The 22,907-nt window shown below is 42.2% G+C and overlaps 2 protein-coding genes across 5 annotated transcripts in view; both read left to right on the top strand.

Moving 5' to 3' along the window:
* The first annotated feature begins 1,998 nt into the window (after window positions 1–1,998).
* OLFML1 (olfactomedin like 1) lies at window positions 1,999–8,691 on the top strand. Of its 2 annotated transcripts, XM_063160577.1 has the most exons (4): window positions 1,999–2,050; window positions 2,211–2,429; window positions 4,302–4,590; window positions 7,739–8,691. In XM_063160577.1, the coding sequence occupies exons 2-4, from the start codon at window positions 2,304–2,306 to the stop codon at window positions 8,515–8,517; spliced, it is 1,194 nt and encodes a 397-aa protein (XP_063016647.1). In that variant the 5' UTR covers window positions 1,999–2,050; window positions 2,211–2,303; the 3' UTR covers window positions 8,518–8,691. The 2 variants fall into 2 exon arrangements, with proteins under 2 accessions (XP_063016647.1, XP_063016646.1); XM_063160576.1 differs by lacking the exon at window positions 1,999–2,050 and having other exon boundaries at window positions 2,068–2,429.
* A 13,783-nt stretch (window positions 8,692–22,474) lies between these two features.
* PPFIBP2 (PPFIA binding protein 2) overlaps window positions 22,475–22,907 on the top strand; it is a 101,647-nt gene continuing 101,214 nt past the window's right edge. For 2 of the 3 annotated variants that reach the window (XM_063160579.1, XM_063160581.1), the window contains exon 1: window positions 22,475–22,750. The gene's annotated coding sequence lies outside the window, so the exon portion shown is untranslated. Of the gene's footprint in view, window positions 22,877–22,907 lie in introns of all 3 variants that reach the window. The other variant, XM_063160580.1, reaches the window with a different exon arrangement.

Below are 22,907 nucleotides of genomic sequence, written 5' to 3' on the forward strand. Positions count from 1 at the left end.
TCTTCCCAGGCATGCCAAAGAATCCTGCTTTAAATCACCATCAGACATACCTATAGATATAGATTAGCTCTAGATACAGATTAGATATATAGATAGATATAGATATAGATATAGATAGTTATAGATTAGATAGAGATATATTTGGTTTTTATACAGATTATATATAGCTGGTATATAACTATAGATAGTTATAGATTAGATACAGATATATTTGTTTATTATACAGATTATATATAGCTGGTATATAACTATAGATAGTTATAGATTAGATATAGATATATTTGGTTTTTATACAGATTATATATAGCTGAAAAAAAATTTCTGTGTATATCTAGGCTGAAGAGAAGTGGAAAACGTACAACAAACAAAGCAAAATAAATGTAAAAACCCAACAAAGCTCAGGACTTCACCAGGTGCTGTGGCTTTCCCAGAATTGTGCATTGGGCATGGACCAGCATTGCCATTGCCACAGGATCGTGGTTTAACAAACATGGGAATGCCCCATTTGTAGAAATCCTTGGAAGGGTTTCCAGGATTTGTAGGAATCCTTCTGGTCTTTCAGCTGTGGGCGATTCTAAGAAATGATTGAACAACTTCACAGAATCTAACTCCATGTGCAGCATGTTTAGGCTTATCAAGGGGGTACAGCAGTTCAAGATATTTTACCTTTTAGATTATTTTCCCTGTCTTAAGATAAAGGAAAGAAGTTATATATCTGTATCTTGGCTTCTTAATATGCATTCATGAAAGGAAGTTTGTAATTTTGAATTCCACAACCTTCATCTCCCAGTCATTAGCTGGGACAGATGTGAGACTCAGAGAACAACTCTGAAGGCTTCCAGGTTCACCTCAGAGGTTAGAAAAGGGATTTATTTTCCTATGTTGATCTTCCCTGGTGTTGCAGCTGATTATTTTGTGGAAAACAATGTCGATATATTCCACAGGACAGAATCAAGGAAATTCAGACTTCCCAAGGTGTGTCTGCCCTCAGGTCAAGCACTCTGTCCCCTCAAGCAGGAGCTCTGGAGTAAACTGAAATGTCACTGGACTGAAAAATCAAATATTAAACTCTCTGTGCATCACTGACTGTGCCTGTAAATAGGAGCTGGCAAATTGTGTGCCCCTCTTAGGGTGAAGCAATACTGAAATACAGAATACTGCTGTGTGCACTGGGGTGAAATTTGCCTGCAAAGCACACATAAGCACCGTGCAAAAACCAAACACACAGAGGAAAAAATCTGCCTGCTGTGGCACACACACTCTCTTGAATTCTGCAATCTTCACACGAGGCAGTTAGAAAGAAAAAGAAAGCTTGGTAAATGTGATGAAAAATTAAAAAAACAAAACTGTAGAAAAAGAAAAATGGGAGGAGGAAAAAGTGAAGAGGTGGAGAATTCTGAGAAACAGAGGCGTCCAGCTTGGCTTCAGATACAAAGGCAGCTTTTTAAGCTCCTAGCACATGGTTTTCTAGCAAATAGTGTTAGCATGGCCATGAGTTTTTCCAAACAAGGCATTCAGTCAGGAAAATTATGAAATCAAATAAATACAAATTGCCTCCAATGCAGTAGGCTCGTGTAAGTTAATTATAATTAATTTTTAAGTCAGACTAAGTAGAATTATAATTCCAAAAAAAGATGTCTGTCATAAACTCCACTGAATGGACAGAACTGTGTTAAGGGTATTGTTTTCAGCTGGAAAAGTAGTGTCAAGAGAAAAAGGAGGAGGAACTTCTTTTAAAAAGAGTTTTATGTCTGATTTCCAGTCCCACTGTAAATAGGCTGAATAGTGGAAGTGAAATGAGTTGCTTCAGGTGGCTTTACAGGCACAGACACCCAGCACCAGACCTCCCTGTGTTCCACCCACTGTGAATCCACTCTGACCTGCAAAGAGCACACTCTGCAGGATTGGTCACACGGGAAAGCAGATGGGAGGAGAAAGGAGGGGAAAATAAATTACTTTTATTTGTATTCTTTAATAAAATTTGGCCTACAGGCTGGATGTGACTCAGTGCTGAACATCTGGGATTGATCATAGGATCACAAACTGAGAAGTAGTCATCTGGCTCCTAGAAATAAACACATTCAGTCCCTCTGCCACAATGTTACTTCCTTAATGATCGAATGCAACAGCCATTTTAAGTACTTTTAATCTTTTCAGTCACCGTACTTTTTAACTTTTTAGTAATTTTTACTATTATTTTTTCACTTCAGATGACGGTAAATTGCATTTGACCTTGGACTGGCAGCGTTTGGGATTGCCCACAGAACTGATTCACCACTTTCCTCCAAAAGCCTTCTGGTGCCATGGTAGCCTTACAGGTCCATTTCTTGCTGGTTCCATCCCTCATGAGCATCCTGGGAGCAGCACAGTACGTGATGCAGGATGCAGCCCTGCTGAGCTACATTGACCAGCGTTTTCTGTCTCTGGAGGTATGTGCCTGATGAATCCTTCTGCAGCAAAAGAGGCTTGAAAGTGTGTGGATGTTCTGGGGGCAGGACAGCCTGCATGATATGTCAAATCAGGAGGGTGAATTTCCAGCTTTGTCCAATGGATGAGTAAAATCGTGGCTAAAACTTTAACTGTAATGATCCCAACTCACCGCATCGTTTGTTGCAGGATAAAATTTCATAATGTTATGTTTTTATTATAATTTTTATTTTTTTAAATGGCATCATTGAATTTAGCTAAAAATGCAAATGTTTATACAGAACTGTCACAGACCATCCTAGGGAGCAGTATAAAGATATTTTCACCTGTAGAAGTGCTGTCAAGTATTTGTTAGCAAGGAGATAGAAATTTATCAGGTATTTTTCTCCTGTGTGCAGATATCCCCACCTGGAAGGGCAGTTTAAGACACATTCATGCAAACCAGCAGTCTATCTGCACTTCAAATAAACCCTTAATATCAGAGAGACTGAAATGCAGTCCTTTCAATTCCTTGAATTCCTTTCAATTACTTATATAAATGTATCACTTCTTGCTTTTTTCCTACGGTAAAAAGCTACCAGTACTGCAAAATACCTCTTCAGTATTGGTGTGTTACCATCATATATTGTTTATTTTGAATTATTGACACGTCCCTGGCTCCTGGCTTACATTTTCAGACTCACAGAGAAGCTCTAACTTGCCTGATTTGATGTCCCTTTCCATACAAAGCCCTCACTAGTCTTATCTTCTCAACACTGAAGGATTAACCTGATATTCTCTTCCCACTGTGTAGATGGAGATTTACATTTTCTTTGCCACTCTAGGAGTAGTTTCACCTGGCAATTTCTATTCCTTTGGCACCCATTAAAAACGAGGTAACCTGTGGCATTTGGCACAAGGGGCACAAAAGGAACAGGACAGAGAAGTGAGGCAGATACTGATGACAGCACTTGAAAGCATTTAAAATAAAGGTTTTGTAGAAAGCAATTAAGCAACTTCCTGGGGGCTTATGGTCTTGTATAAACGGGGGAGAGAGGATGTGCCACAGAAAACACAGCTCACAAAGCAAACCAACCAAAGATCTGCTCAAATTCCTCATCTTCCCAAAGTGGCAGCTGAACTACTATTTTCAGGATACCTATGAAGCAGCTGCATTGCAACAGAGAAACATATTTCTTACCTTTGAAAACACTGATAATTTGAATTTAGGTGTAAAGAAATAGGGTTTTTGCTTTCTATGTTTGGGGGGGTTTGTTCTTATTTTTTTTTTGTTGTTGTTTTGGGTTGGTCACAACTTTTCCTGGGGAAGGCAGTGAGAAGCACAGAGAGAAGAAGAGAAAACAATTCTTGTCTCTATTCACTGCTCCTGTCGTTTTTGCACATGTGGAATGTGTTATGGGGATTGTTTACCCGAAGTGATTTGTTCATTGGACGCTGGTGAAGGTTGTTTTGATTCCTTGGCCAGTTGGGTCAAAGCCGTGTCATGGCTGTCTCCAGACAGACACAGGGTTTTTCTTTAGTATAGCGTAATATTCTTTAGTATAGTATCTCTTTAGAATGTAATTTAGTGTAGTATTAGTGTAATAGTATAGCTTAATAAAGCATTTGTTCAGCCTCCTGAACCACGGAGTCAGAGCACTGTTGGGGTCATCCTGAAATGACGTGTCAAGTCAAAAAATGTGGATTTTTGTCCAGATTTTTGAATTCTGTGCCAGTCTGAGATGTTCTCCTCACACAGACACCCTGGGCTGGAATAGGTGGGTGCAGGGCACTGGGAAGGAGGGAGCAGCAGGGTTGTGAAAGTGACCATGAGCGAGGTCGCAGGGTGCACACAGAATACCCACATCTGTTCTCTTCCCGTGCGCTGGCTGAAGAGGAGGCTGGAGAAGTGCAGCCAAGACCTGCTGGAATACGTGGATGAGTTCAGGGAGCTCTCCAAGGCGGCGCTGGCCCGCCTGGCAAGGCTGAGCACCGACAAGGCTGAGCTCAAGGGGGAGGTGGAGAATCTGCTCACGAGGGTCGAGCGCGCCCAGAGGGACATCGACTATTTCGGATCCCTCACGGATTCCAACGCCTGCGTGGAAGTGCACGAGGACCTGCTGAAACAGCAGCTGCTGGAAGAGGCAGAGGAGAAAAAGAGGCTTAAACTCATGCTTAACGCAAGTAAGAGCAGTTTGTTTTTCAGAGCTTCGGCGTGAGCAGTCCCACGTGCGTGTGCTGGCGCAGGGATAAGAGATTTTCATCGGCAAGGGGGTTTGGGCTGCGTAAATGCAAGATTTATAAAACCCATGTATATGCAAAAAAGGTATGGGAGAGGGAGGGAGGAAAATACAGTTCAAACATTCACTTTGCAGAAATTCTACTGCATATCAAATTAATTCTTTGGAAGTTACTTTTTTATTATAAAATCAGGTAAAATCCTCTGGAGGTGTGATGTTGCAAAGTCACAGAAAAACACATTTCTGAGTACTGCAGCTGTACTAAGGAAGTAATAGTGGTCTTTGCTTTTTGGACTAGGCAGGGTCAAAACCTCAACTCAAAAGTAAATTCATGGGTTAATAAACTAATTAATTTACTTCTACAATTTTTACCAGCTTTACTATCCTGCTCTGTCATCCTTCCTGTCCTTGTCCCCTCCTTTAATAAGAGAGCACACTGGCTTGGCTGTCAGCAAAGCTTAGTTCTGATTTGTAGATTTGGTGTTATGGTACCTAGCATGAAAAATACGTGCACAATCTATAATTTTTTTAAAACAAATTACATTTCTTAATTATCTTTACCTTAAGAAGTTTTGGTATGGATGTAAACTATATATTACAGACAAATTTAAAGAAGACTTTTCATAGTAGTAAGAAATGAAGAGTAAATAATAAGAGATACAAACTGAAATTTTTAAAAAGTGAGTGAAAGAACTTTAGCATCATCAATCATACAATTCCACTGACTTCAGCAGAATGAGGTTGATTTAATTTTACACAGAAATTTACAATTTCTGCTTAGACTTTTTAAACAAATCAGTATTAATGCAGATGCTTACAGAAGCAATCACCTATTCTGCTTCTGAGTCTCCCCATACTCCACAATTCAGTGCTCTGAATATCAATAGTTCTGTTTCCCATTTAGAGAACTTTTGAACATCAGGCATTTTTTTCAGAGAGGAAAAAAAATTGGAGATTTTTAAATTGACTGCAGTTAAGGCACTTTGAAAATTGTACCTTTCTGAGAGTTTCAGAGTGGAAAAAATTACTTTACATTTTCCTTTGTTGGAAATTATTACTTTTAACTTTATTGTAGCAGCTCATGGGAACTTTACTTTCAATTTGTTCTCTACTGTCAGCACTAGTCAGATGCTTTTCCCATTGAATTTGATGTCAAAAGTATTCCCTGTGCAGATTTTACAGCACTTAGAAAAAGTAGGAAGATCCTCAACTCTAGAAAATAGCAGCTCTTCTTCTATGCTTTCATGTCTTAACCGGACTCTATGATTATTTTTGCTGAGTCACTTCAAAAATATAGCAGAAAAGAGGGTTTTAAAGTCCAGCTTTGTTACTGTGTTTGGGTCAATTCACACAGAAAATAACAATCAGACAAAAATCTGGTTATTTCCCCTGCAGAGGAAGATGCTGCTAAGGCTGCCTAGGGTTTTTGATTCAGCACCTTTAATTTTTTTTTAATCTATCTGATCAATAAATGTTAGGTTTGAGAGAGCTGTTGCGGCTTGCTCAGGGAAGGCACTTCCAGAGTGAGGACTCCTCTGAAGGAAAAAAAATACACTTTGTAGCAGCAATATCCAAAAGCTTTGATTAGAGGGTATCAGTGCACACAAATTACATAAAGATTGCTTTCTACAGGCAACTGGAGTATTGCCACTGACTTCAATAGGTTCCTATCAGGCCAAGCAGGGGGGCTGGTTTTGCTTTCTCCATTTCATCTGCTGCCAGAACTTCCTGCCTTGGAGCTTTGTTTGTCCTGTTTGCTGAAATGGCTGCACTCCACCGAAAGCAATTCTTTCAACTTCAAATGCTGCACCCTGTAATTTATGAGTGCCTTTGGTAAACAAGCTTGGTTAATATGCTTTGCAATAGTTTTGTTGTTTTTTTTTCCCTGGAAAGGATGCTGCCTGATAAAGATCTCAGAGTCTACATGCCTGCGTCCTCCCAGGCTTGGTGCTTTCTGGTCTGAAACCTCCCTGCAGAGGGCACAGGAGATGTGAAGGAGCCAGAGCTGTGACTTGAGGCCAGTTTTAACCCCACAGGGAGGTAAAGAGCTGGGTGGCTCCACCAGCCACGCTCCTGGCACAGGAATTGGCAGCACAGACACCACACCAGCTCCTTCAAAGGCCGCCTCAGTGCACGCACACCCCTGCTCGTGTGATCTATATTCTGTTCTTGCTCCTTTCTGTGCAGGTGTTGGGAAGGTGAATGGGAAGATAGCCCAGTTTTTTGGCTTTCAGTTATGCGGAACTGTTTTTTGTTTCTATTTATACTATAAATGCATAACAAAGAGGCTATCTGAGGATAAGACCAGTCCTGAAACAAAAAATACTATACATGTAGATAATGGATTTTAATTTGTATGCCTCCAACAAGAAATAAATCTGATTACTTTACTGTGTTGATCTAAACCAGAAGTCAGTTCTCTGAAGTAAAAATTATAGCCCTGTAAACAGGCAGACAAGAATAATCACAAAATCACTAACTGTGCTCTTGGTCTCCTCTCAGACACAAAAACATCCAAATATTTTGGATAACACTGGTGTAATAGAACAAAACCAAGCACTCTACAGGTAGATGAAGATATTACAGTTTTATTAGCAGGAATATATAATAATATCATAATATTATTCAAATATAATATATATTAATATAGATTATATATTAATATATTATTGTATAATCATTATAGAAAATATATAATATATATTGTTATATTGTTATTTTATATAATATTATTCAAATATACTATAATATTATTCACATATATGATATATGATATATTATTGAATAATCACTATATAATATATTCTTATATAATATAATATATATATTGATATTTTATATAAATATTATTCAAATATATTCAAATATACTATAATATTAGTCAAATATAACATATAAAACTATTCTCAGTACTATTTACCAGAGCCACACTGCTGACACCTTTACTGATACATTGACTCTTTTTTGAGTCAATCACCTTTACTGATATATTGATGAATTAAAAGGAAACTAAGTAATTCAAATAAAAGAAACTCGAAAATTTACAGATATTCTAATTTTATTTTTCTTTGCCTTTGGTAATTTCCTTGCAGGTTGTGACCACATGCTTGCAGGTATTAGGTCCCTGAAGGTGGTTAAGAAGACTGGAGGAAAGCACGGCTCTTGGATGAAAGACCCCGGCAAAAAGCACGCCAAGATTTATTTATTAAGCGGCTCTGTGAATAACGTGGTTTTGGAATTTGCAAATATCATGGCTTTCATGGAGAACAACCAGACTCTGAAGGCTCGCAGAGTGCCCTTGCCAGTGCCCTGGGAAGGTACTGGCCACGTCATCTACCAGGGTTTCCTCTTCTACCACAGGCACGGCTCCTTGAACGAGATTGTGAAGTTCCACCTCCAGAGAAGGAGCGTGGCTGACCAGATGCTGCTGCCAGGGGCTGGGAGGATTCCTGCCTACCAGCTCTCTCCGCACACAAAGATAGACCTGGCTCTGGACGAGCAGGGGCTGTGGGCCCTCCACGCAGAGCCAGAGACCGGGGGGAACATTGTCCTCACCAAAATCAACCCCGTGGCCATGGCGGTGGAGCACAGCTGGGACACGCCCTGCAGCAGCAGGGATGCTGAGGCAGCTTTCATGGCCTGCAACACCCTGCACGTGGTCTACAACTCTCCTTCTGGGGGCTCCTCCCGTATCCAGTGCGTTTATGATGTTCTGGGGGCTCTGAATGCTCACACAAACCCAGGACTGCATTTCCCAAAACGCCAGGGTGGCCACTCCAGCGTGCACTACAATCCTAAAGAGAAGCAGCTCTTCGCTTGGGGTGATGGGTCCCAGATCATTTACAAACTTCACACAGAGAAGAAAGTTTAAAACATTCAGCAGCTTTTCAAGCAGACCTAAAAGCCACCAGTCCCAGGTGAACACAGCCTTTTATGTGTATTAAAATTGCATTATACCCAGCTGTTACAACTTTCATTCATTTTACGTAACTTAAGATTTATGTACCCCAGTAATCTTAAAGCCCAATAAAGAATATGTGAAGACCGAATGAATACAAATTACATGATGACTAACTGCCACACATACACAACCCCTCCTGCCCCCCCCCCCAAATTAAAGTCTAAGGTTAATCTGAAAACAAATAATAGCCCATTTCTGACACCTTCTCTTCCTATTGAAACTATGTTTTCTGTTTCAATGCCATGGAAATCAAATCAGAAATCCTTCCTGTCCAAAACACAGTCTGACACCCTTTCCTAGTCTGAAGATCACTATAGAAAGCCTTTTAGTAAGCAGTATAAAATCACATGCTTCCAGAGAAATTAGATATCAGTTTTAACAGGAGAGGTTTATTTTACCACAAACTGTAGGAATAGGCAGCCCCACAAACATGGTTTATATTTAACATAGAACTCTCATACATCACATCAAGGCTACTCCTGTTCATTGAACCTCTAGAGTATTTCCATGAAAATTCCACACTTCCTATCCATATAGCTGTAGAGACCACTGTGCATCCTGCCAGTACATTAGCTGCAGCCCAATATTCACTTTTTTCAGCTTCAAGGCACCACTTTTCACTATTTTTGAGCATATCGCTGTTTGCGTGTCAGAAGCAATGTTCCTAGGTGAGCTCTTCTGGGTCACACACCACTTTGGAAGGTTTTACGTGTCACTCTTTGTTGTTATTGTCACTAGGTCTCTTTCAGCATCTACTTGTGAGGCATTTGCCCCAATGTTCCAGCTCCCATTGGTTACAGCAGAGTCTTTCTCATCCTATCCTCCACGTCCAGGAAAAGGTGGCTCAGGTGAGCAGGGCATGGCACTGCTCAGTCCTGGGTTTGGGAATCACAGACAGACTCTAGGTATTTTTGTTTCAAAAATAATGTTTAAAATGTTCAATAATGTACAAAAAAAGGCTTTTAATGTTAAATACAGGTATAGATTGTGGTTTTTTTATTTATTTTAATGACAGCTGCATGTCTAATAGCAAACAAACAAACACACACAAAAAAAAATCTGAAAAACCACAAATAATGGTACTTGAAAAGCAGTCCACAGTTGTTGCTACAGAAAAGCCCATTTTGTTCATTACACTGAGAGAGCTGTTGTTCTGTTTAAAAATATCTTCCAGAGAACAGCCAGACATCAGGGAATGATTTTGAAAAGGAGTTCCAGAGCACAATTAGGAGTGTATAGACTGCTGGGCTGCACCAGTGGCACTCTGCCTTTGTCACTCTGAGCAGGGCTAGTGAGTGGAGCACAGCAGACAGAGGGTGCACAGCCACAGACATCCCCAGGCTGCCAGGGGGCTGGGCTGGCACTGCTTTCCTGGCTGAAAGGCACAATTTGACCTTTTATTCCTCCTCTGTAAAATTACAAACATGTAAATGCCTGAAAACGGTATCAGCCACCTCTGTGAGAACTTTTACTGGAAATTCTGTGTAACTTACTTTATTTAAGAAATAAAGTCTTTGGGTGCAAATGTGGATTGAATCTGCTTTTTAGAAGAGGGGTTCTTGGGATGTGCTTCATGCACAGACAAAAAACAACTTAAATCACTTAAATCAGCGTTGCTCACACTCTTCCTGGAGCACAACATAGTCCAGGCCACTGGTGCTGCAGCAGGGAACAAGCTGGGTTGGGGTAGCACATGGATTTTGTGTCTGTAGTGGCAGCAGCATCTCTGGGCTTACAGCACCGGGGACCGGTGAGGGATTCATATCTGTGAATGTGGTCTGCTCTGCTGATCAGTGAACATTCTTGTAAGAAAAAGGTGGCAGGCACTCTCCTCCAGCTTCCTGGTAATCTCTGAAATATGTATGATGATTTCATTAATTTTCATAACATAGCACACAAGCAGATATTTTTGAGAATGTCAAAAGGACTGTCTGTTCAGAAAGAGAAAGGAAAGAATGACAAATATCTGAACTGAATAATCTTCTCCAAGACAGCAGTCTCCAAAAGGCAAGGACAAAGGACAGTCAGGAGGCAGGAGACAGCCATGACAAGACTGCATGAAAGAGGGCATTGACTTCCAGTTCAGGTAGATGATACGATTGTTACCATGGAAATGGAATTGGTACAAGGGGACCAACACAGAGGAGTCTTCATCAGGAACAAAAAGCACAAATGAGTTTATGACTTCCACCTTCACCATCTAGATAACATCTATTACTCTCCTTGTTATTCAAGTCCTTTCATGCTACACTTTCTCCATGTGCTCGCTTTGCCTGAACCACTGTGCTCGTTCCATGTGAACCACTGGCTTTTTGCTTTTTCAGGTCCAGACCCTCCTCTAGAGGAGAATTCGATGCCCTGTGCTCTGACAGCAGGATCACCATCCTCCCAACAACAGCAGCACTCCTCAGTGCTTTGGCTGTGCTGCAGGTCCCTCACCCCTTCAGTGACATTGCTGTCACCTCATCCTTTTCCTGCCCCTTTCCATTGTGAGAGCAGGTTTCACTGCACAGATGCTCCTCATTTCCCTGCCCTCCATTCCCTCTGCCATCTCTGCCCCAGAAAGGTGGCTCAGGTCAGAATAATCTGCAGTGATCATGTCCTGTTTGCACTTGGAGCTGTCAGAATTATCACAGACAGAAAAGTTTTCAGCTCTCTCGGTTTATTGACACCCACGTGATGAATTTGAGCTTTCTGACATCCATGTGCTTTCTTATTTGGATTTTGTGGATACCAAGGATATGTGCCTGCTAAAAACAACTTAACCAGTAGAGCAGAGTGTGCTGCTAGGAGCATGCCAGTTTAACTGGGTTTATTTTCACAGTGCCCATTGGAGATAAGCTTATTTGGCAGAAAATAATCCTCCTGTGTCTTTTTTCTTCTTCATTCCCACCTGCCTGAGTCTGGAGGATGAGAGCCCCTTTTAGCATTCACTCAAGCAGGCACCATTTCAGAAAAACACACACTATATGTTTGTGACAGGTGGTTTTATCACTAAAAAATGCAACTGTTGTCACCCTGCTCTGTTATGGTGCATGTTTTTCCCCCTGTGCTGTTTCCCACTCAGTTGCATGGAAGCTCAGCAAAGAAACTGCAGAATCAAAACCATTAAAATGCAGCTCACTCTCCTAATACTGAAGAAATAGCTCCTCCTGAAGGCAGAAATCAGGACCTGTGGCTTTTTGAGTTGTTTGAACTTTCCCTGGGTTTCCGTTGCATAGAGGAAAATAACATTTTATTACACTTCCACCAGATTGAGCCCTGAGCCAGAAAAAGGAATGTGCAGAATCACAGAATAAATAAAGTTGGAAAAGATCTCTGAGATTATCGAGTCCAATCTTTGACCAGGTACCATGACACCTCCAGGCATGGTGACTCCACCACCTCCCTGGGCAGCCCCTTCCAATGTCTAAACACCTTTCTGCTGGTGACATCTGGTTATTGCTGAGTCTTCTTTCCTGATGTTCATACTGGCATGGGTGTCATTTGTCTCAGAATTTAGTTTTGCAAAATATATCAAAAGCCCTTGTTATTTTAAACCACTTTTTAGAATGATTTCGAACAAGTAAAACCTTTATGTGGAAAATGTTAATAAAAGAACCTTCTTAATGCTCCCTGTGCCAGTGTCATATTTATTGCAGATAACCATCTAATGTTGCACTCATTTGCCTTGGAAATATGATTGGCATAAAGTCGTTGAAAAATGGAACATTTTATAATTCTTATCTGGGTACCCTTGTCCTATATTTGTGATAGATGAGGTTAGAAATAATATTTTCATGAGGATGTCCAAGTAAAAATCCCTTTAATAGAGGATTATTACACTACATTGTTCTGTGACCTCAAAGTTAGTCATAATTTTCTTATTCTTAATAAGGAAAATGAAAGAATCCAACATGTGAACACTAATTGCTAATGCAACAAGTCAGATCATGAACATCTTATACACTTTTCTATTATCCAATCCTTTGTTATAATTAATCTTCTATGTAGAATTTTTGGGAGCAGGGCTTAAATTTTGTACTTCTCACATAATCCTGAAACTCTCTGTAATTATTAACAAATACCCAGACAGAATTAAGTGCTTTAGTGGACTTTTTAAATATAGGTTTTTCAGCCTATTTAATTAAAGCACTATATGCGCTTTATCAGAATATTTAATTTAAAAAATGCATATGACAAATGGCTTTTTCTTCTAAAGGCCTTATAGTGCTGGCATTATCACTTCAGCTGAAGGTTAGAAGATAAAGTGTCAGCATCATTTTCTGTGCACATTCTCAGTTTGAAGCCAGTAGCCGTTCCATGCAGACGGATGGCTCTCCTCAGAGGAGCTGCAAAGATTTACTTTGGCCTTATGCTCACAGTGTGTTTTTCCAAAAGCATTTTTAATGTGTCTGCAAGCTGCATCCTGCTTTCATGCCAGCTCTCCAGTGCCACATGTACAGCTGTGTCTGGCTTTGAAAAGATAGGTGGCTGCTAAGGAAGGCAGCAACATTCCTTGAAATGGAAAATGAAAACCCCCTCCCTCTGAATTATTGTAATTTTGAAATTAAGGGTCTCTCAGGCAAAGATATGGGAGTAGGAATAACCGTTCTATATAAGGAAAATTAAAAATACAAATGCAATAATACAAAAATAAAAATAAAACACTGCCAGAGTGAGAGCAGTCCCTGCCCCCTGTGTGTCAGGGTGGTGTCCCAGCCCCATCCCATGGGGGCTCAGCCCTCCTGCAGTCCCAGCTGTGGCTCTGCTGCAGCAGGGATCCTGCACAAGGGGGGAGTTTTCCTCTGCAGCTCCAGGGCTGCTGGAGATGGGCCTGGGCTCCCTCTGGCCATGCAGGGCAGCAGAAAGCTGCTCCTCTGGGCATGCAGGGGGCAAAGGCTGCTGTGGTGTCCCAAAGCTCAGATTGGATCCAGGTAGGAATGCTTGGCTCCTCCCCTGGGTGGAGCAGCTCCCCATGGGATGCTGGAATTGGATCAGCCATGCAGGGACACTCAGTGGCCCATTAACCAATGATAATTATTAATGAATGGCCCATTAACAGCAGAGATCTCCTGGAGGGAGGATTGGCTGTGGGAGAGATGAAGAAAAAACTGCCCCATGAACAGCAGAGAACTGCCCCACCTCGGACAGGTGGAGACAGAACACACACCCCCAGCCACATCTTGTAACCTAAGACAAGCTTGTAAAAACAGCTTTGGCACAAAAGGTACAAAACCTGCTGTAAAGCTTTAGATCCTCTTTATACAGATTCTGAAAAAATGAGGGAAATGTCTGAAATCAGATATTTCAGTCCCAGCAGCAATCACCTCTGAAGTGTGTGCAGAATTTGTATCACTGTTAAAAACACAACCTCCTATGAGGGCCTCTAAAAAGTTCTATTTCAGTAATCATTTTAGCAAAAAAAAGGAATTTTGCTGCATGCTATGAATTGCTTGTTTAGTCCCCCATTTTGAGAGCTAGTAAGTACATCCAGAAAAAGAAGCATTTCCTATTCTGTTGTTTGACCATAAAATGCAAACATAAATTTTCAGGATCACTGACAGAAGTAAAGTCAAAAATGTATTGCTCTAAGTTTAAAGAACTTGCACTCAAACAAACTGAAACAACCTCTTGGCTACCCTGAATCCTTTTTTTCCCCCATGGCATTGCTATCCTAAGAAAAACAACATATTCACATTTGTGTAGCATATTTGTTACCACTACATTCCTAGTCAGTCTGGTAAACAAATAACTTACTAAATTTCAAAGAAATGTGTAATTTGTGGTTGGGGATTATAGAATCATTAAGGCTGGAGAAGAGCTCCAAGGTCATCGAGCTTTGCCTGAACGCTGCCAGTCCACAAATAAACCACAGCACTGAGTGCCAAGGCTCCTCCTCCTTTGAGCACCTCCAGCCCCACCAGCTCCCTGGGCAGCTCCCTCCAATATTTAACCACTCTTTCAGTGAAGACATTTCTTCCTAATGTTCAACCTGAACCTCCTAGTCAGTCTGGTAAACAAATAACTTACTAAATTTCAAATAAATGTATAGGTTGTGGTTGGGAATTATAGAATCACTAAGGCTGGAGAAGAGCCCCAAGGTCATCGAGTCCAACCTTTGCCCGAATGCTGCATTCCACAAATAAACCACAGCACTGAGTGCCAAGGCTCCTCCTCCTCCTTTGAGCACCTCCAGCTCCACCACCTCCCTGGGCAGCTCCCTCCAATGTTTAACCACTCTTTCAGTGAAGACATTTCTTCCTAATGTTCAACCTGAACCTCCCCAGGTGCCACTTTGAGGCCGCTCTCTCTTCTCCTCTTGCTGGTGACCTGGGGGAGAGGATGAGTCCACCTGGCTCCAGCCTCCTGTCAGGCACTTCTAGAGAGTGAGATCTCCCTGAGTGTTCTCTTTTCCAGGCTAAACACCCCAGTTCCCTCAGCTGGACTCTCCAGACCCTTGCCCAGCTCTGCTGCCCTTCTCTGGACTTACCCCAATGCCCCTCCTGCAGTGAGGGGCCCAGAGCTTTAAATGTACTCTTGGAATAAATCTTTTCCTCAGCAAGTTTTTACTTCAAACAATGTTTTACTAACCAATGGGTATGAAGATTGCACTTTTTTCTATCCAGGCAATTCAAAATATGTCGGCAATGGTCATATGCTTGTCTATGTTTTGGTGTTTGAAAAACAGATGAGATCTAATCTTTTTATGAAAAAACATTTGAGTTCTCCCCACCCACCTGATAAACCTCCATAGGTTTATCAGCCAGAGCACAGCACTGACATCCAGCTGAGACAATTAAGTTGCAGTTTTCTTACTAGATATGATTTTATTGACTCCCTCTATTGAAGGAAGAGGGCAAGGAAGGTGCTGCTTATCGTGTCCACAAGCAAACTTTTTGGTGAAATATTTATATTTACATTGTCTGATAGTACTCACAACACCAAATTAACTTCAACACTGTGAATGTCAGTACCCACAAACACTGCTTTTCATTTCAGCCCTGTTTGTGTCCAAACTAAAAGAGTTTGTGGGGCTGTTTGGTGAGGACATACAACATCACATGACTGACTAGCCAGAAAAACAGCAAGGAATGCTCAAAAACAAGATGAGAATACTTTTTTGAAAAGGAATGTGATGTGTACACAGAAAGAGGATGTCTGATGATGCAAAAGCAAAGCAGAAGCTAAATTCCTTATTCATTCCATTACTTCAGGAAAACAAACATTCCATCTGTGCACTGCGTAAAGCCAGTGGTTTAGGCACTCCTATGGTGAACTAGGCTTTAGGAACCAAGGAGATTTTTAAATGAGCCTGAAAAAAGTGAACGTCTTCCTAAACAGTTCAGCTAAAAGTCCCAGAAGAAATCTTAATATCTTAAGAGCAGGAAAAAAATAATTTACAATAGCAAAAAAATGAAACACTTCTAAGACCGAATCCATGAGCCACAATTCAGATGTGGATCAGAAAACCACTGTCTAAATCTATAGTTATGACAGAAATGCAGCTGTTGTCATACCAGCAAGTTTTTGATACTGAGGTGTTTCCTTTGGCTGGACATAAATTCACACCAGGAAGAAAATAATGGTGATTAAAATATGCAAAAAAATTCTAGTTCCATATCAAGAGCAGAGCACATGTACTGCAACAAATATGAGAACCACAATCAAGATGACTGACCATCATTATTTCCTGTTCAGAGATGATTTTGTGGGAGCTAGGACCCCCTAACTATTTAATAATATTACAAGTCAAAGACAGAGTACGTTAAGAAGGTGCAAAGAATGAAATAATGCATTATGGTAAATACATCTCAAATTTTAGATTGGATCTGTGTAAAGAAAATTAAACTGCAAATTACCTGAAAAGACTTGCTCACTGCCCAAATGTCAGGATTTACAGCACTCATAAATATCTTTTTCTATGATTAATTGTGGTTTTCCTTGAGCTAACAGAAAGCATGGCAAAGCACAGAAGCAAAGTTTTGGTTTTCAAACAGAGACAAGTTTATTTAGAGGCTTATGTAGCTGCAATCAGCATGAAATCACAAGAGGATTCAAAGGTCATGGGCAGTGAAACACAGGTTTTCTCAGTCAATCAGAACTGAGATCAAGCTGAAAACTACCCTTCTGAGAGAGCTCATGCAGGAATACACTTGGTTCCCCACCAGCTCCAGTCTCAAGGTGGCAAAATGTGCATGAAGGCTGCACAGCTTCTACCCTTAAGGTGTAGTCCAGTTTCAAGGCCAGTTAATTTTGAGAAAGTAAAAACGAATCAGGAGACAATTTCCTGGTTGCTTCTAAAATGTAATGAAAATATAGTGACCAGGGTATGGGCAGTCATCTACAAAACATCAAAACATGCATGGAGCTCAAAGGCAGGGCAGAAGAAAAGAAGCTCTTTAGACAAAAAACAACAACAACCCCAAAAAAATCAAAAAAACAAAAAAAACCCAAAAAAAACCCAAACAAAAACGCAAAACAAAACCCCCCGAAACAAAACAAAACAAAAAAACCCCAAAAAAACCTCAAAATAAAAAAAAAAAAAAAAAAAAAAAAAAAAAAACCACAAAAAAAAGCCCCACAAACTCTAAGAGCAAAGAACTGCTGAAAACCTGCGATCTGTTGGATAAACAAAACAGGTCTTAGGTGCTAAATCAAGTCTCAGGAAAACACCAAGTTTATCTCTGAGGGTAGAGAGAGGAACAAAGGAAATGGAAAAATGGCTAAAATTCAGATTTCAGAGAGGCAAGAAGGGTTCCCTGACAGGAAACCTGCATTGTGCACAAACCAGGTCACGTTTGCCCAGGGAACCTGTAAATCCAGGGGCTCCCACTGCTGTGTAACTCAGGGTCAATTACTCACAATTTCCAGGCCATGCAAGCTCTGGATAACCCATGTGGATTATCAGCTGCTGGGTCCAAGACAAGCCCTGGAGATCAGGACCTGCTGCTTTTCCCTGCCCTCGGCTTGGGGTTTGGGGTTTTCAGTGGGATTTTTGCTGTAATGGACCTTAATGACTGCTCTGGGACTGCCATTTAGGATGTGAACGAGCAGAGACTCAGCTCTGCAGCTGGCCACTCTTTAATCTGCCTGTGAGGGGAATTCCCATCTCAACAAACAGCAGAAAACAGCAGAGCAGAGCTGAGCTTGGGCATGTGAGAGAGCTCCGGAGCGTCAGCTGAGCGCCAGGAGCTGACCCTGTCTGCTCTGGCTCCTGTTGGGGTTAGATGAAAGGGGTTTAGGCTAATCTTGCCTCCTGAGAGCCGGGACAAGTCCCAGCCCACAGCTCATTCCTGCAGCTCGGCCAGCACAGGGCGTTCTGTCCCGTCACAGCTGAGCCAGGGCTGCCCCCAGGGCTGCCCCAAAACCCAAAGAGAAGGCATGAGCTGCTGCAGCTGGGTGTGGGGCTGTGGGAAAAGGGCTGAGAGAGAGCCACCACCCCCCTGACACACAGAGGGGAGCAAGGAACAACGCCATCAGGGCAAGGGACCCAGCTGGTGCCCTGCCTCCAAGCTTGCAGGTAAGCTGAACTCAGTTTTTCTGCTGTTATGGTCTCTCTTGATGTTTGAAGGGACAGGATTTCATGTGGATTTTTTTTTTTTTAATAAGAAATACCTTAAGAAAAAAAAAAAAAAAAAAAACCTGACTAGATTTCCTGAAGAGATAATGTGACAATAGATATATTTTCAGCTTAATGGCATCTTCTGTAGCTCACAAGCCTTTCTAGCATGTTTTTCTTTCTATTCCCCACAACGAATTCAGGCATTTGTTGAATCCCCCAGCGGCGTGACTAAACAAATCCCACGACTGAACATCACCACGGAACACCAGCTTGCATGGGGCTGTGTTCTCTACACCAATACACTCAGCCACACAGGGTGTAAATCTTGTGTCTCCTGATGGTGAGAGCAAATGCAGGTGTTGGAAACAGCTGTGCCTGCCCGAAAAGCCTGCAGCTGCCCCCCACCAGCTCTTGGTTCACTGAAGCAGGTTTGCCAACCCCAGAATTTATAAAATTTTGTTTACCTGGGGCGGGGGGAGGCAAGAACGAACGCTCCACCCCAAAACATCTCAGGGTTTAAATCTCCTAAAGGCTGAACACGAGATGGCGCCAAGTCCTTGCAGCAGCACCGCCTAAATTTGGATAATTCCACCTGCCTCAGGTGGAATTCCAGTTACAGCGAGCAACCTCATTCATGCCTTGCTTAAATGTTTTTTTAAATGCTGAATGAAAGAGGCAACAGGCTGCTGAAAGGCTTTATTTAAGGACTGCACGTGTCAATGAAGTATTCTAGGATAAAATGGGAAGATTGGGGAAAAAGCCCCAAACTGCTCAACAAATATAGTTCTCTCTGACAAAACCATCCACATATTGAGGAATTTTTTTAAACTGTATCATATCTGTCCTAGTAAGAAGGCCTCTCTATCATGTGTTCTGCTAAATGATGACAGAGGAAAAATAAAATTCTGGTTTCGTATCAAGGAGCTGTAGCTAATGTGCAAAATCTCATTATTCTAGTTTCTAAATGCAGAATTTCTACTTTTATGCAGGGGCAAAACATCTCTATTCAAGCTCTCAACTTGAATGTTTCAAAGTCATTCCACCAAATAGGACAAACCACAGGCATACCTTAGCCAGTTAAAAAAAGAAAGTTTTCAAAGGGTAAGAGAAGGTTGTGCCAGAGGAAATTGGTGACATGACTGGCTACAAATCTCAGCTAAAGATGAAGCAGGCTGCACTTTCTAGTGGGACAGAATGGATTAGCTGCATGGAGTCCATGGGGAAGGATCCTCCAACATATTATTTCCTGTCTGCAGCTAATTTATCCCCATTTACAGGAAGGGAAACCCCTGAGTGTTTCAATGGGTCATTTTTTTCAAAGAAAAGAGATTACACAGTATTGCAGCTTTCACCATCCTGCATCATGATGTTTATTTGTTGTTTTAATGCTGGTGTTTCCCAGCCTGCAGCCTATGAGGGCTGTGATTTTGGGGGAAGCAGTGCAACCATAGTGTGGCTAACTTTTGTTGTAGTCTTGGAGAAAAGATTTCATAAAGAAGGATGTGAAATCTTGTGAGAATTCTTGAGCAAATTGCTACTAAAATATCAGAGTGGTTGGGACCGAATTCAGACTACTTTAGCTGCAACTAATTTACTCTCATTCATAAACAGGAAAATTACAGCTTCGTAAAAACCTTTCAGCAAATATAACAGCAATTTGGAACATACTGAAAAGTGATGTATCAAAAGATGATTTTTTTTTTTTTTAATTTCCTGCCTTAGAACCACGAGTTTCTATCCAGGGAGCACAGCCATTTAGAGCCTTCATCTCAGAGTCTGTTTTGGCCCTTACCCCTCAGGGACTGTGATCCATTTTGCCACTTTTCTGCACAATCCACTGACAGGGCAAGCAGCACAAGGAAAGAACCCCTGGATGCACCAGCCTAAGCACCATCCAGGCGCAATTGCAGGGTCAGGAACCTGGCCTGAACTGAAACTCAGCATTGCCAAAGTGACCCAAAATGTGACTGCGGCGCTGAGGAAGAGAAACTCGGTCAGGTCCGCCCAGTAACTTTCAAGAACATAAGAATAAACCCTGGTGATTAAATCTCATCAGGATAAACTCTGGGAAATCTCACAGAGAACTTTGTTTTTTGGGATGGAAAAAGTGAAGATGGTTGGTAAAGCCCCAGTGCTCTGCTTTGGGGCTCCTGACTTGTTTTTCTCGTGGGTCTTTTCCGAGAAGGATGATTCTGCTCTCCCTGAATAAACCCCATTGTTGCACAAGAGAGGCAAAGACTCAGCACAATGCCAGCTTTGTGACAGTCATGGGTCTGCACCGCTGCAGCAAAGACACCACTCACATGGAAGGGGCACTTCTGGAATGGTAATTAGCCAAGAGGCCAGCACAGCTGAGGGAGTGCTCCTGGAACCCGCTGCAATGACAGAGGTGCAGAACTGACTCACTTATTACAACGACAACAAACAGGACAGACAGGACCAACGAGCTAAAGGGAGCCCAGAATCAAGATTCTCTCTGCTTTCTGGTGGTGCAGCAATGTTGTGTCAAACACTAAAGAAACTGTAAAATCACGAACCATGAACAGACAGGGGCTTGTGCTGCGTGCTCAGCCTCCCTCTGCCCCTGCCTGCTCTTCCCAAGGGAGTGGCAGTAATTGCCTCCTCATTCCAGGCCCTTCCCCTGCACTGGGGCAAGGCCCTGCTCGCCTTCCCAGCCCTGCCTGACACTGCTTCTCCCAGAAAAACTGGAGAGCAGCATGTGCCAGCAGGGGCTTGGCACTTCCAGGGCACGAATAAACCACGCAGGAGGAACCCTGCGTCAATGAGGCTCACAGGTGCTGCTTCATGGGCAAAGCTGTCCACACACCTGTCCAGTGAGCTGGGAAAAAGGAGGGGAAACTGGGCTGCTTTCAACCAAGTTTTGCCCAGATTGTTCTAAATTCCACTGACTCAATACTCACTGCCCAATAATTTTTGGTATCGGTGTTATGAGAGATGCAAATGTTATCAACCTGTGTCGTTTTCACCCCTCCTCTACGTGGCCTGTTTAAGAGGGCTACCACAAAGTTGAGCCAAAAGACAAGAAACATTCAAAAGCCAAATTAATACACAGCCCATGGATCCTTGCCAGGTTAAATTATTCTTTGGCGTGTTCAGAGATGTTTCAAAGGCATTCTACTTCACTTCCCATTTTCTCTCTCTCCCCCACCTTGGGCATGTCTGCTCTCTATGTCCAATCCTCTATCTGGAATATCTGGTATGTGATTCATAGCCTTGGTGTTTTGTGTAAATTTAAAGCAAAACTGAAATAACATGCAATTCTTCCCAAGGTCAGAGAAAGGCTCCCTGGTAACAGGGAACAAGTTTTAACACCCCAAATACACTGGAAGATTATTCTAGGCAAAAAGAGATTCTAAAACTGAGGAGAAGTGTTGAAAGTGACAAAACTACCTTAAAAAAAACACGTGTGTTTTAGACATGCCTAAACTATTTAGGTGAAAGATACCATAATGCCAGAAAAAAAGACAGCAAACTATAGTGGTCGAAATAAAACCAATCCACAAAGAGTGAAAAGTGTGTGTTAATTGCATTGTATACCTGTCTGGAATCTCTTTATCTCACTTTCTGCTAAGCAGTTACTTTTGTTTAGCCAGCTCCACGGAAAACTGACATCCCAGCCAGTGCAGCACAGGTGACCCCTTTGCTCAACAGAAACCCTTTGTCAGATTTTTGCTCATCCAGGCGCCCCAATGATCACCAGGGAGCTCCCAATGACCAAAACCCACAGCACTTTTAGTATTTTCAGGAGTGATCCTGGAATCTCTAGAGACAGAAGAAAAGATACACTTCACGAGGGTGTTTTTGTTTAACGTTTGTGTACTTGCAGCTTTCCTGCACTTGAGATTTTTTTTCAGTAAAAAAAAACTCATTAGATCGTTGACTCCTGTTCAAAAACCAGCCTCTAATGCTGATTTTTTTTTTTTTTTGCAAGTAAATGCTGATATGAAATAGCTATAACAATATAAATATGCTGTTATTTCACTAAGACAATTAGAGCCGGAGACAAGTGCTTTAAGTAGAGAAACACCTGATTTTTTTTTAAAATCTTTGGAGCAGTCGGTGTTTTCCTCGGTCAATGCCCGTGTTAACCTGGAAAACCTCCGGGGGACGGGAAAACGCACCAAAAAAAATAAAAAAAAAAAAGGAAAAAAAAAAGATAAAAACCAACATAAAACAAATACTTTCGATTGCAGCAATAGCGAAGCTGTGCAGAGAATTCCCGGAGCGCTGGGATTCCCTGGAGCACCTGCCCGTGCCGGGGGGGGGCGCAGCGCCGGGCGCCGTCACTCGGGGGCGGCCCCGAGCGCGGCCGGGAACGGGAACAGCGGGACCGGCGCTGGAAAGGGAAAGAGATCGGGACTGGAACGGGATCGGGACCGGAAAGAGCGGGCCCGGCTGTCCCGAGTATCGCGACTGTCCCGGAGCTGCGGAGGCAGCGCCGGGGACGATTAAGAAGAGGACCAGAAGCAGGACAAGGACCAGGACCAAGAGCAGGAGCAGAACCAGAAGCAGGACAAGGACCAGGACCAAAAGCAGGACCAGAACCAGGACCAGGAGAAGGACACGGATCAGGATCAGGTCAGCGGGCCCGGGGTGTCCAAGCGCAGCCGCTCTCGGCGCTGCCGCCGCTCCTGTTGCTCTCCCCACTCCATCCCATCTCATCCAAAAGCAGCGGGGCTTTTAAACAGCCGCGGCTCCTGCGAGGTAAATATTTATCCTCCCGAGCTGCAGTTGG

This window comes from Melospiza melodia, chromosome 6 (genome assembly GCF_035770615.1).
Source record: "Melospiza melodia melodia isolate bMelMel2 chromosome 6, bMelMel2.pri, whole genome shotgun sequence".
In the NCBI taxonomy this organism is placed as follows: Eukaryota; Metazoa; Chordata; class Aves; order Passeriformes; family Passerellidae; genus Melospiza; species Melospiza melodia.